Genomic DNA, 14,185 nt, shown 5'->3' with positions numbered 1-14,185 from the left:
CCCTATTTGCATTCTCTGATCTTTCTGTTTTGAATTGGGATTGGAGAATTTAGAGTATTTTCAGAGAAGTAAATATTATGATGAAAACATCAGACAGCTTCATAGTAGCGTTAGTAAAGTGCAGAAGTATTTTTGTGTTCGTGTTGTCAATTGCATAACATCTACCAGACCTTCATAAATTAAGAGACCTTGCTTGGATGTTTGTAGCATTGTGATAAATAGTTCACAGCTAGAATTCGAGCTGTCAGAACTGGGAAGATCTCATGACATTTCCACTCTGAATTTCTGCCCTCGGACTCTCTGAGGACACAGGGAGGTGAAAGATCAGCTGCAATGATTGGCAATGACAGAACAGCAGATTCGAGGCAGGCAGAAGGGAAGGAGTGAGCTGTGTGGGACCATCCATTCTCACAGCTCCCAGCTGAAGAAATCCCAAGCTCTGGACCAAGCCCTTGGCTGAGATCAAGCTAGGATCATTCTGAGTTATTCCCCAGAGGCCACCTCTGTTTCACAGTGACAGAGACACTGCCGCTTTGCTAGCTCATACTCAGAAAAGCACTGTCTGTCCCAGATCATGCACAGGAGTATTATATTGCAATATGTGACCCATAGAACTCCTTCTGTTGCTCTCAGGCATGCAATAGACAGTCATTTGTTTGCAGGTTCCACAAGGTCATGCCTAGAAGCACAGCTCTGCTGTTGCAGTCTCAGAGGAGGAGGTTCTGATCTGCCCTAAATTCAGGTGGCTGCATTGGTCAGGGTCTTCATCACTGAGACCCGTTAACAGGAAGACCTGCCTCAGTCTCCGTATGGAGCGGTAGGGCGTTAGAGAGGAGTTAAAGACAAACCACACTCATGCCATTGTCTCAGGGTGCAGGTGGTACAAGCTGCAGGCTGCTTCTTGGGCACAGGGCTGTCCAGCTGGCTGCCTCTCCTGTCCAGTGTACCAGGCAGAAAGGATCCCCTGCACAAAGGTGAGATGGCAGGAGGCAGAGCTCAGCCTCACCTGGCAGCACAGCCCAGGCTGGAATCTGGGAGATGTCACTGCTATGGCTGCTGCTCTGCCACCCTCAGACCTGCTGGGTTTGGGCTGCCCTTGGCTCACACACTGTCACACACACAGTGATCCTCTGCGTCCCCACGGGGATCATGCAGAAACATCAGCTCCTTTCTGTCTTTTTCCCACAGATGCAAATATACATAGAAACAAACAATATGCTTTAAAATAAATCAGTACCATAAACAATGGGGTGTGCTGGAAGATTAGAAGGGGCTACTTCCTGGTATCTGGTGAGCAACACAGAGCTGATATCCTTGTGGCTCTGGGGTGTGACTTCTCAGTTCAAAGGAATTCCCTATGGTGAGTAATTTATTCTGGTACTTAAGGCTCACTCCTTCAGTCACTGAAGTCAGTAAGACTTCATTACAGCAAAGGTGCCTTCTTAAGTGCTGGAAACAGGAGAGACGGAGCAATGCTGGGCTTAGTATTTGTGTACCTGCAGGCTTGTTTCATCTCCCAGAGCGAAGTGGCAGCAGTGGCCATGCCTGCTGTGCTGAGGGGTGCTGTAGGGCAGCACAGTACCTGATGGCAAACAGGCTCACACACACAGGGGTTTGGGCAGTGTGAGCTCTGGAAACACACAAACACGTGTGGCAGGGTATATGCTCTGTTTCTATGCTATCAAAGGCAGATAACCTCCAGGCAAATGGCTCAGTATCTGTGTCTGATCTTAGTTTCTGTGCACCCTCCTCATCTCTGCTCTGAGATTTACAGGGGACAGCTTACCTCTGCTTCCTGAGGTCATCAGGGATACATGCAGACAGGCTGACTCTCCTATAATGACCAGTGCAGGGGAACACCATCTCTGGACTATCAATTCAGCAGCTGAGTCAGCGATGGAGACAGGTCCTCTCCTGGAGGCTGCACCATCTGAGAAGTGTGGACAGTGACAAGAGAGACTGCAAGGTTTGGAGACAGGTCTTACTGAGCTGCTCCCCAGGGGTGGAGTGGTGGGGAAGTATGGGAGGAGAGCACATTGGGCTTCAGCTGATTCTCTGAGAGGATGCCAGACAGACAGGTGGCCGTGGGCTGTAGGTAGCTCAGAGGGATGTCTGGTGGAATGCATGAAGTGCCTTGCTTCTCCCTAAGCACATGTGCATCTTACCTATCTTCTTCATCTCACTGGGAAAGGGCAGAGTTCTATTCTCATTTGGGATAAACACTTGGCAGACTATGCAAAGCATTCCAGGGAGAGAGGAACAGCCATTACAAACATTAATAGAAGAAATGAGGAAGGACAGTGTGCAGGGGTAACATCTCCAGGGACACCAGTATGATGAGGACTGACTTTCCTAGCAGTGTGTCTAAGGAGTTGTAGAAGCAGCATCAGAAGGGACTTAAGAAATTTGCCACAAGTCAACCAATAAGATCTCTCCTCAGACACCTCTTGCTCCAGATCTGTTTGTGGGAAGTGGAAGAGCCTTCCAGGTTTGAATGACTTCTTAAAGATGGGAGTAAATGGTCATTTTTCACAACAAAGTGTGGTGATTGTGGAGAGCCAAAAGAATGTGTGTTGGGAAGGGACCCCTCAGCAGAAGCACCATGGAAGAGAGCTGAAGATTCAAAATGGCTAAAGCAGTCAAAAGTAAATCTTCCTCCAAAGACGACTCCATTCATGCTGAATTCAGGAAAGATTACACCAGATAAAATTCAACATCAGTAAATGAAAATAATTCATATAGCAGGAAAAAGGATTAACCTCTCTGTGCATCCCCACAGTCCCCACACTCTTGAGCAATTCCAGGTCAGGAAAGAGAAATTAGAGTCACTTCAGACTTGAGAAACGCTGTCCCCATGTCCAGAGACTGCCAAAGTGAGAACACATCAATGTCCTTCTCAGGAGAGCACAGAGGGAACTCCACCAGTCAGCTGCAACACCACCTGGTCGGGCATCTGTACAGAAGGCAGCACCAGACACCAAGATCATCTGGAAGAAACTATGGTTTAACCAGACCGTGACTTTTCTAGGTGAAATGATATACAGCAGATGAAGCACCTTCATTAGATACTTCAGTCTTCATGCTTTTGTCCTTTTCATTTTTAGTGTCATCCAGCAGAGTGCCCCCACAAAGAATGCTGAGATCTGGGAATTTAGGAAAAGGACAATGATAGGCCAGCAGGCTTTAGCTGAAACATTAATGGACAGAGTGTTCATCCTTTTTCCCTGTTGATCACTGCCCAACTTTTTACTTGCTTTTCTTGAGCATTCTAGATTGCCACTCATTGCAATATTTTGCTTTCTGCCTTGGAACAATTCTGAGTTTTCACCACATTCACACAATGGACCATGTGAAATGTTTCCTGAAAGTCAAAAACTGAATATTCAGATTGGTTCTGTTTTATCCACTACTCCATATGCACCTCCAGACTGCTCTGAAAGAATACAGTATTGTCTCTCTACCCAATTTTATGAGTCCATGCTGGAAACATAAGTGTTTCACCATTAATCACTGGGCAATGAAGGGTGGAGAAATCATTGGGCAATTGTTTCACAATTAATCACTGGGCAATGAAGGGTGGAGAAATCATGAGTGACCTGCAAGCACCAGAGGGAGTGAAGGTACCTGAGTGGGGCTTTTGATGGCAGGGAGAGTATATCCTACAGGAATCTGGAGTGAAGAACTGCAAGAAATTGTAGCTTGAGGCTATGGGGGTTGATAAGCCCTGTCTTGTTCTTGGGCTGTTCACAGCGTGGTTCTGTCCCTTGCTTCAAGATGAAGCACTACTCATCAGGAAATCTCCATTAGACAGGACATTTCAAGTAGTGAACTAAACATTAGGCAAGTTTAGTAAGGAATAAACCATCTGGCCAGATTGCTGGACACTACAGCAGGGCTCTGTTTTCTGACTCAGGTCTGTGCTTGGACATGAATTTGTTTCTGTGATTTCAGTCCTGTCAGACATTAAAGAATATCAAAGGCACTGTGACAAGGAAGCCACATGTCCGTCTCATTTCAGGACTCAGCTCAGAACATGGAATACATGATATTGTATAACCTGGCACTACGCAGTCATCAGTGCTGTGTGGATGTAAGCAGAGCTCGTGGGGCTGTGAGATACCAAGGGTCTTTTGGCAACATAGGCCTAGGGGTCTGCAAGCCTTGAAATTGGTATCACCAAACCAAAATGTGTAACCAGACTAACAGAAACTGTGGAACAGTAACCACAGAAGGTAGGAAGGTAGGGAGGAAGGGAGTGAGGGAGGAATGAAGGGAGAAAATGAGGGAGCTGTGGGGGAGGGAGGGAAAGGAAAGGAAGGGAGAAGGAAAGGAGGAAGGGAAGGGGGAAGAACATGAAAAAAAAAGAATATGAAAGAAAGAAAAAAAAAACATCCTCCACATCTAAAGAAGTTTTCAGGAGAGAGTTCATGCTCTAGAAGGATTGGTTCCTGCCCAGGTCAGTCCTGTGTGTCCTCAGCTTTTAAAACTTATGTTACAAGGGAAAATGTGCTGTCAGTTCCCTCTCTTAACATTTACCTGAAGTGAACCAGATATGGGTTTGGGGAAGGGCAACCTCAGAGGTTCTGCACCACTTTACTTGGCATGTCTACCTACTGGTTTTATTCTGTGAGAAAATGTTAGGTAGGTGATGCTCCCTGCAGCACAGCTACATCTGGCTGGTGGCTGAGTCCAGCTTCCTCAGTGTTATGCTGCTCATCTGTTCCATGGGAAACCTGGATCATGATTCAAACCCTGCCTCTTGTCTTTGTCATTATTCTGAGTGCCCACATGTAGGAGAACAAGAGAACTTACTTGTTCTAAGCATCTGCAGCATGAGCTGCCTGAGCCACAGAGTATGCGAACATCTCAAGAAGGCAATATATGGGCACAGCCACGTGCTGACAGAGGTGGGCACAGAACAGTGCAGCTCTGGCCATGCCTGTACTGCAGGAGGGAAATGCAGCTGAAATGCTTTCAGCTTCTTCATGCAGCCCCTGGGTCCCCAGGGGGTTTGTGCAACCCAGGGTACAGCTCACCTGCAGGAGCTGGATGAGAGACAGCAGAGCGCAGCACCACCTCCGTTGCTGTGTGGCCTCGTCCTCCTTCTCCTCTCTGATGGAGAGGGCACTGCCACCCGTGAAGCCATGCCCAGCTGTCCCCTGTCCCACTGACAGCCCTCCCTTGGGCTCAGGGGGAACCCACAGCCCACGCAGCACATAGAGGTCCGGGGCCCATCCCGCACCACACTGCAAAGAGTTAAGCCTTCGCTCTGTTGATATTTCCAAGCAGCTCCGAAAGTCCCTGAGACAGGGAGAGCCCTGATTGGCTGTGTACCGGCCGGTAGTAATTAGTATCAGATATCAAACTTCTGTCTTTGCTAAGACCCTTTCCGATAGTCGCTGCTCCCCGCTAGACGATGACATCAGCCAGGACACCCAGCTGCTGGTAGTAAACTCCGCGCGGGAGGAGGCTCCCGCTAGCGAAAAGTTAATTAGTTCAACAAAGCACAGGGGGAGCAGTTGGTTTCTGTGGAGGGTCAGTGCTGGATGGGACCAAATCTTTCAAAGCCACTTGCTGCTTCTTGCCAGCCAGCTGTAAAAGCACCCAGAGGGTCCGGGAGAGCTGGATGAATCCTGAGCACTAACCGTGGCCAGCTTTTCTCTTTGGAGGAAGTTAATGGTTTAAGTGAGGGGCGTCTGGATCCGGTCCCCGAGACACCATGACACTCCTGGGGTCTGAGCACTCCTTGCTGATTCGGAGCAAGTTCAGATCAGGTAGGGGAAACCTCCAGATTTCTCTTAAAACTTCTCTCTCTCCGGCACGCTGCAGCCACAGACTGTTTTGCATTAAATGTTTGGAAGCAGCATGCAAGCAAAATATTCAGGGGGTCATCAAGCTGTCATGGCTTTGCTCTTACAGAGGCTATTCTGCAAGTGGAGAAATTCATCTTCCCTTCTCTCTGCTTCTTTCTTTCTTTCTTTCTTTTCTTTTCTTCTGGTTTTTCATTGTCTTCAATTTATGCCTGTGGTTAATTCTGGCAAAATTGCACTTCCTGGGTCCCTTGCCCTGACCCTGTGTTAAGGGATTTGGGCAGGAAGCCAGAAGGGCATCTTTGAAAAGCAGCATAGCGAGTGCTGTCTGTCCGTCCCAGGTGCTCCGGGGGCTGTGGTGGTGGCGGCGGTGGGGACGGGCCCGGCGCTCACTCTGACATGCAGGCAGCTGACTTTGTTCCATTAAAGTTGTGACTAATTGGAGAAAAATGAATTTGAAGAAATGCGTCATTTTTAGAAGTAAAAATAACAAATGGAACATGAAAAGTATTTAAAGTGACATCATCAGAGAAATAAAACCAGAGCCACACAATTGATCGCCGCTCTCGGAGGTTTGCGAGTAAAACATGTCTCAGTCGCGTAGGTCAGGGGGAGCTCCGCTAAGGGGCTGCTCAGAGGACGTTCAGCGCGAGTGAAGGTGAGTGAAGGTGAACTATGGGACGGTCCCTTCTAAATCAGACCCTCTGCTGGATATTCATGCCTTTATTCGCTGGCTATATTTATAGTAAGTATGCTATGCTTCCGAGCGGGTATCTCGTAATGTTTGTTAACGAATGCAACGTACTGTAATATTGACGGTAATGCTTAAAGCTGTTCCAGAGGAGCTTGCTTCAGTCTGAAGGGTGAAGTCCTCTCTGTGAAGTTATCAGTGGGGATGTTGGGACAAACCAGCTGCATGTGCCCCACGCGATGCTGTGTGACAGGACGGGGCAGTCAGCCACGCCGTGTGTGTGTGTGTTGTGGATAATGAGATTGGAGATTTATGACATTGATGGTAGACATGAGTGGTGTTATCAGGAGCTCTTAGATGGCTGGGTGGTCAACTTAAACTTTGTTTTCTAAGCAAATGCAAAGTTGGCAGTTGGTTGAAAACCTAAGAGTGTGTGTGCAAACACGAATGTCCTGGTTTGGCTGAATTATACAACACTTGGGTCCAGGGCTTTGGTGTGGTTTCCATATCTCTCTGATCTTACATTTCATTAGATTAAGTCATTCCTTAGATTTTGTTGGTATATTATGGTGTGTTGCTGTTCATTTGGAAAAAAATCTGTAACAATTCCTCCAGCAACTACAAAGCAACACTGCCACCTTTCTGAAGCAAGCAGGATGGGCTGCACTGTGTCCCCCTGCATTCTTTGCAAATGAACCAGTTTTGTTTTTGAGGCTCGTTTCTGCTTTATTTGTAAGCTGGCTTTAGTATGGAACCGACAGTGGGATCTCTAAACATGTTTTTCAAATGATTCTTCAGTAAAAGTAAACTCTGTGGGTCGCTGCACCCATAAATTCTCGTGCCTTTCAGCATTTCTGGGGCAGTCAATTTGTGGGGCATTCTTTGGTGCATGACTGATTCCCACAGCTGCCACTCCTCACTATTGCCTGGTGAAAGACAGGATTCCCATTCGACGAGATTTCTCTGCCTATTTGTTACGGCTGAGTTGGGCTTGCCAAGATCCCCAGTGCACAACTGCCCTTTTCTGTTTCCACTGCTGCGGCCATAGGAGTACCAATAGGTCAGTAATGCTGCCTTTTTCTTTGGATTTTAGTAACCTGGAGAACAGTGAAAAAAAAAGCATAACATGGTTGAAGCAGTGAAGTCTCTTTAACATGAGAAGCCTCTAAGGGACATTTTCCTCTGCTGCCCCTGCTCCATGTGCCTCGGTAGCTGCATACCCCAGCGATGACAGCAGGAAGCAAGGAACCAGCAAGAGGGATGCAGAGCTTTGTGATGCATCCTTGCTTTGGCAGTGGTCTTGAACAGGCAGGTGTGAGACTCTGCTAGAACCCTGGGTATTGGCAAGATTAGCTGTGCTCTGTGACTCATGATAAGTCAGAATCCCTCTTGAAGGATCCCAGGCTAATGTCATCAAGGTCTAGGGTAAATTTTAATAACTACACTTTCGTTGTTTCTCCATGGTTTGCATACACTGAACAGCAGTTATTTGTGTGCTAAAGAGTGCAAGAAATACATGATATACTTGCTGTTTTTTCATCCCAGAATCTCTTTTATATCTGTGGCATGCAGCAGACAGGTAGTTGGGCAGGGAGGTGTCAGAGGGAAGGCGGTGGCATGAGGGCATCCTTTCTGCAGTGCTTTGTGGGACTCTTGCTTCCACCTGGCAGCAAGAGCAGCATGGAAGAGTTTGCCCAAGGAAGGCCAGGCTGCTGGAATTGGTGGCTTTTCTACACAGCACCTTCAGTCCCACAGTGCTTCCTCTTGCTCTTGTCTTCCCAGTGGCCTGTAAAGAAGGACCAGCATAGCTGTGCCATGCAGAGAGATGCAGATCCTGCAGTGCAGAGCACGAGGAGCTGCTCCAGAGCAATCCGATCCAACCACCAGCATGTGGCAGGCCCTCAGGTTTCCTCTCCCCTTCCTCCAGGATTTGTGTGTGTGTTTATTTTGTCTATTTTGCCAAAGATAAATATACTGATCTGAGGTCAGCCTGACAAATTTTGCTGGAATTATGATTCTTCAAGCCTGCCATGCTATCGCATGTGCTCCAGTTGTCAATGGGATTGCATTAAATCAACCAGAACATCGAAGGGCTGTTCCAGAAACATATTTAACTCTTCCCAGAGAGAATTATTTATGTGATCTTCTGCTCTGAATACAAACCATTTGTGCTCCAGCCACAGAGAAGTGTTGTCATCAGACAGAGCAAACAAAGCTGGCAAGTGCAGAATTAACCTTACCTCTGACCTTTGCTCTCCAGTGATAAGGAAAGAGAGTTTAGATGGCCAACATCTGTATAACAACAGTGGCAGTACAGATAATTGGTGAAAAGTGGAAGTTTAACACTATAGACACATCTCCGTGTGGTGTGGCATGGGGTAATTCCCACACCTGGTTGTAGACATGCAAAAGTGAATGTTCAGAGAAGACTTGCTTGCCTGTATAGAGGAAAGAATTAGAGCTTACATACCAGGATTGAAGTAAGTTGGTTGAGAAGGGAGATTAAATTATTCTGCCTACCAGTGGAGGAGGGAGGGATTTAGACTGAAATCTGCAGGTTGTTAAAGGCAGAAGGTCTTGCTATGGTGGTAGGCCAAACATGGGGGTGGAATCTTCATTTTTCAAAGAAACTGTGTGTGCATGTAATTCATTTCCAATTAGGTATTCGCTCAGGTCACAGCCAGTGCCTGTGTTCAAACCATAGCCTGTCTGTAACTGATAACAGATTTGTGATTTCATAAAGTTTTTGTTCAACACTGACTTGATGCAGAGCAGTTTTGGCTTTACTTTATCATTCCAGCATCTTGTACCTTGCTGTTTTAACTGTCAAATGTTTGTTTCTCTGTCAGTTAGGCATGTGTTACAGCAGAGATTGAGCCATGCCTCACTGTGCTCAAGGAAGACGTACAGGCTGCTCACAGGGACGCAGAAGGGATTGTTCCAAGGAAGACTGGTGACAGCGTGTTCTCAGGAGCAGGCAGGGGTTGGGCTGCGTGTTGTGATGAACACAGCCCTCACAGCTGGTTGTTCTTTAGTGGTCACCTGTTTTCCTTCTGATGACACCTGATAGGGGTGGATCTGTGCTCCTTGCTACACAGATGTGTTCCTAAAACTCTTCCAAGGCACTTGTGGGCCTGGATATGGGTTTTGAGATGCTGAAATTTCATTGTGGTGATGTTTGGCCTCCCAGGTAGTACAGAAACTTAAGGTTCCTGGAGGGGAGGGCGGCATCCCCAGAGGACTGAGCCCTGAGCAAGCCTTGTGCAGCCTCAGGATTTGCAAGGAACCAGCTCTGACAGCCACAGGAGTGTTGGTGGGAAGGGACTTATGTACCCCTTGCCTACTGCTGGTTGTGTTTTGGCAAGAGCCAGCTGTGTCTTCTTCTGCATGAGCTCTGAGCCCACTACAAAGGCCTCTGTGTGCTTCCTGCCAGGGTGCTCCACATGCTTTGGCATGAGGGATATTCTGATGCAGGTGATGAGGTTCCTGGCTCATTCCATCCTGACCAGCTGCTGAGCTAACATACATTAACCTCCATAGCTATGCAGTGAGATGAATCCCGTGCCAAGGCTTGGGGGGATCACTGAGTTATGGGCAGGAAGGCCCCAGCAGCTGCAGGCTCAGGCCACAGATGTGGGTGGTCACTGCAGGCTGAAGCCAGGTCTGCCTGCTCCTGGGAAGGGTAATTTATTTGAACATGGCTTCTGCAGTGCATCTCTAGTTCAGGAAAGGTCCAACCTGTACTTTTTGCTTCCTAAAGCTCTGAGGTCATCTGCTAGGGAGGAGGATGACTATTGCTAGCGAGTCATAGGCAGTCATCGAAGCAGGGTCAGCAGAGCCAGCCGTGACTGATACCCACAGAGCTTCTCAGCACCAATGACATAAACCCACTGCTGAGGATGCTTTCTAGAAGCTGTGTCACTAAGTGGGACTTTGATCTAGGACAGAAGAGAAGGATATTTCTAACACAAAGTCATCATGAGTGAAAGAACTAGTATCGTTCTGACTTGCCTTGCACTGTGTAGGAAGAGATTTCTCATCATGGGGTGCCATAGGAGCAAGCAGGATTGCTGAAAGAAATCTTAAACAATATGAATATTCAAAGTAAAAAATCATTCCCTTGTCTGGAAGGTGACAGCAACCTCAAAGTGAGTCACAGGCTGCATTCAGAGCTCATGCCTTGAGACACATAGCAAAGGAAGAGCACTGGAATGTGGCTGGGGTCAAACACAGCTTCTGTGTATTTCACATCCTCTTGAAGAAGCAGCTAAGGGGAGGTTGGCAGGATGGTTCCAGAGGCTCTTCCAGTCTGGTTTCTAAGCATTATCAAGAATTATCTAAGCAAGAGAAATATGAAGGCTAAAAGCACAATCTACAGTTCTCAATTGGAGGCTGCTGGAGGTAGTGGCTGCTTTTCCTCTTCCTGCAGAGATGTTCAGTGTTACTACCTTGTCTGACACTGGCCATGACTATGCTCCTTCAGGTGATTTGCAACAGGATTTGGAGATAGTATTAAGGAGTGAAGGTGTGCATCCGACTGTGGGGATCCAGGTCTGAATGAACATTCAGAGGCTGAAATCACTGCTTCATTACTTGAACTGGGGCATTCTGAAAGCATGGACTGCCTAATTTGGTTACAAAGTCCCTGAATTCTTCAAAGGTGTTGCAGATAACTGTGTCTGATGTAGATAACTGCAGAGAAGGGATCTGAATTGGTGTCCATAGGCACAGCTAGCACTGTCTGGGTGTGTACCACAGGGCAATGGAAGGGTTCAGACTTCCCCAGCAGCATGGTTTGCCAGCATCTTCTAACCATCATCTTCACTCTGGTGTAAGGAGAACTGCATATGTGCAGCCTTTACCAGGTACGAAAGGCCGCACTTCTCCCTCATAGCAAGAGTCCTAAAAAGTGCTGGAATTTGGCAGATCATCTCTTGTGAGGCCTTCACTAAGCACTTGCTCTGACTGTGAGACATGGTTTGTATAGGGGACATGCAAAAGTGACTTGCCATGGCATTTCAGAAAGCCTTGTGCTCTGGGGCCTGCTCTGGAGGAGATCTGTATTCAGCTCCATCCCCAGCCCAGGGGAGCTGTGCTGTAAACATGAGCTGTTGGCAGATCTCTGCAGGTTGCTCACAGCTGAGGTTGTGCCTCTAAGCCTTTTAGTGACCTCAGTCAGTGGTTCATTCCCATCTGTCAAAAAAGTTGCTTGGAACAGTTGTAGGTTCATATAGAGCTGGAAAGCTCTACTCATCCCACACTGCTTGGATAGGAAAGAGTCTCCTGGTTGTAAAGATATCAGGGCAGGTCCTTAGGCTGTGAAAGAAAAGCCCTACATAGCAGATCCAGTGACACTTGGATCAAAGCTTCTGGTAGCAAGAATTCAGCCCAAGGGTAGTTAAGAGTCCTGGAAAAGTGGCTTATTATAATGCTGAAGAACATGCAGTATCTATAGACTTAAAACCTCCTAGAGGCCATAATCTGCTGGCTTAATGCTCCCATCCTGTTCCTACTGGTGGCAGCTGCGGTGCAATATTAGTTACAGGTGCTCTTTTCCCTGCTCTCAGCTCTGTCCTTTCTGCTCTTAGCAGGCATTCCAGATTTATCTTACACTCATGGCGTACCATGGTCACAAACTGCAGAAATGGCATCTTCCACTTCTAAGCGTTACGAATTTCTGCATTAAGCAGAAGTTTAACAGTTTTGAGTAGTGATGGGAGCTGATCTGGCTTCCATGCCAAATCTCATGCACTCAGTCACAGTCACTCACACCATAACACAGAGGAAGTAGTGATGGACTTTTCAAACCCCATCTTCCTCCCTGCCAGCACCCCCTGCACACACACAGACTCTCTCTGAGCCGAGATCATCAGTGTCGGAGGCACTGCTTGCACCAAGTCCAGTTCTATCCCTACCATCTGTGTGTAAAGTAAGGGCTGAGCTGGTGCAGACTGTGCAGCCCCTCCCTGGCATTGCTTCTTGGCTGCACCAAGTCTGGCCCCACAGCAGCAGGGATCAGTGCCAGATGTCAGTGTCACACAAACCCCTGGCACATCATCCCTGACAGATGTATTGGTACCTCAGGAAAATCCTGCGACTCTTCCTGACACTTCTGTCTCTCACAGTTTTGCAGCTACGGCTTCAGCAGAGAAGAACCCGTGAGCAGCTGGCAGACCAAGGCATCATGCCACGTGAGTACCGTTTTCTGCCTTTTTCACCCACTCGTGGATAAGAGGGTCAGTGTTCCTCCTGGGCACTGCTTGGGATGCTGTGTAGCATCAGCTGCCTGCTCAGGTCCCCTGTGCTCTGAGCAGATTGCTGCTGAGCTGGGCTTTGCTTCCAGCCCTGTAGCAATACTGTGCTCCCTGGTGCTGTACAGTGGTGCTCAGCATTTGCTATGCGAGATGGAGTGCTGCTATTCAAACTGAATTTAGGTTTGCTGCTTAGCTTACACCATCCAAAAACAGAGCTGCATGGAGCCCTGTCCCAGAGGTCACTGCAGCAAAGCAAAACACTTTTTTAAGGCAAGGGCAGAGCATCTCAATCCTCCTGCAAAAGTCAGGAGCTTCTGAGGCAGCATCAGACCCACAGAACAGGGAAAAGATGGAGGGGGATGCTTGAATTCAAAATGTGTGTGAATGAAATGATTCCCTTCTGCACCAGCAGAAACCTGTACCATCTGTAGAAACCATCATGAAATTCATAGCAGCACTGAAGTTGGTGCTCAGGCTCCACGTGCATGAATCCATGATGATCTGGGGTCCAGGTGAAGGGCAGTCCTGGTAGCTTTCCATCTCATCATGGGCCCCATGGGGGTCTCTGCAAAGATGGCAGATATGCCATGTTTATCTCTTCTGGGTAACCTCAAAGACTGTGATGCAGCTTTTATTTAACCAGCAGAACAAGAGCTCTCCAGGAACGTGGCTCTAGTGCTGCCTGCTGCACCCTGCTCTTCCCTCTGCTGCCCCTCTCTCATGCAGCTACCTTCCTAAAAGCTAGTGTTAATGGAGATGGCAACAGATGCCTTCTTACTACACTGCTGCCAGCATCAAGCATTAAAAAAAGCTTGAGCAAGATGATAAAAATCACAACTGTCAAGGTTTTAGGAATTATAAATTAAAGCTCTTCTCATTTTTCCGCTGTTTATTTCTGTAAGCGCAGATTCTGTGCTGCGTACCATCAATGGGCAACCATTTTAACTGTGGGACTCCAGGAGTTGAAGATTTGAGCAAAACATGGTGGAATTTGTGATAAAACTTCACGCACTGGCAATACAGTCAGTGGCCAAAGTCCAGCACCTCGAAACCTGCTACTTTCGTTCTGCACAAGTGGTCACACTCAGATAGTGTGCAGGTTACCCCCTGCACATGTATGCAGCTGCATTGCCAGCACGGCAGTTGTCATACCTGCTGCTGCCCCGCAGGGCTGAGCACGTGGGGCAGTTCCTTACAGCTTCTTTACCCTTCCGGCTTCTAGGCTGACATTTTACAGCCTGGTTTCTGTCCAAGGAGGCCATTTTGGGAAGCACGAGCACAGCTCAGTCACTAAAAATATTAAAAGAAGAGGCACTTTTGCCACTGTGAAAACAGACATGTAGAATCCAACTGCTGAATTTAACATCAGGAGGAAGTGTAGGGTACTGGTGTTGAACAAGTGGGAGTCCCAGCCCACTGCCCTGTGGTCT

At 47.7% G+C, this 14,185-nt stretch overlaps 1 protein-coding gene across 11 annotated transcripts in view; it reads left to right on the top strand.

Moving 5' to 3' along the window:
• The window catches only part of MYOCD (myocardin), a 196,571-nt gene that overhangs the window by 159,945 nt on the left and 22,441 nt on the right, over positions 1-14,185 (top strand). For 5 of the 11 annotated variants that reach the window (XM_015880041.2, XM_015880046.2, XM_015880044.2 and 2 more), the window contains one exon: positions 12,627-12,692. In XM_015880041.2, coding sequence (XP_015735527.1) covers positions 12,627-12,692 — 66 coding nt within the window. Of the gene's footprint in view, positions 1-5,422; positions 5,775-6,356; positions 6,556-12,626; positions 12,693-14,185 lie in introns of those variants that run through there. The other 6 variants (XM_015880047.2, XM_015880043.2, XM_015880050.2 and 3 more) reach the window with 3 other exon arrangements.

The sequence above is a fragment of the Coturnix japonica genome, chromosome 18, assembly GCF_001577835.2.
Source record: "Coturnix japonica isolate 7356 chromosome 18, Coturnix japonica 2.1, whole genome shotgun sequence".
Taxonomy (NCBI): domain Eukaryota; kingdom Metazoa; phylum Chordata; class Aves; order Galliformes; family Phasianidae; genus Coturnix; species Coturnix japonica.
Note: the sequence above shows the minus strand (reverse complement) of the source record. Positions and strands in the feature narration are given on the sequence as shown.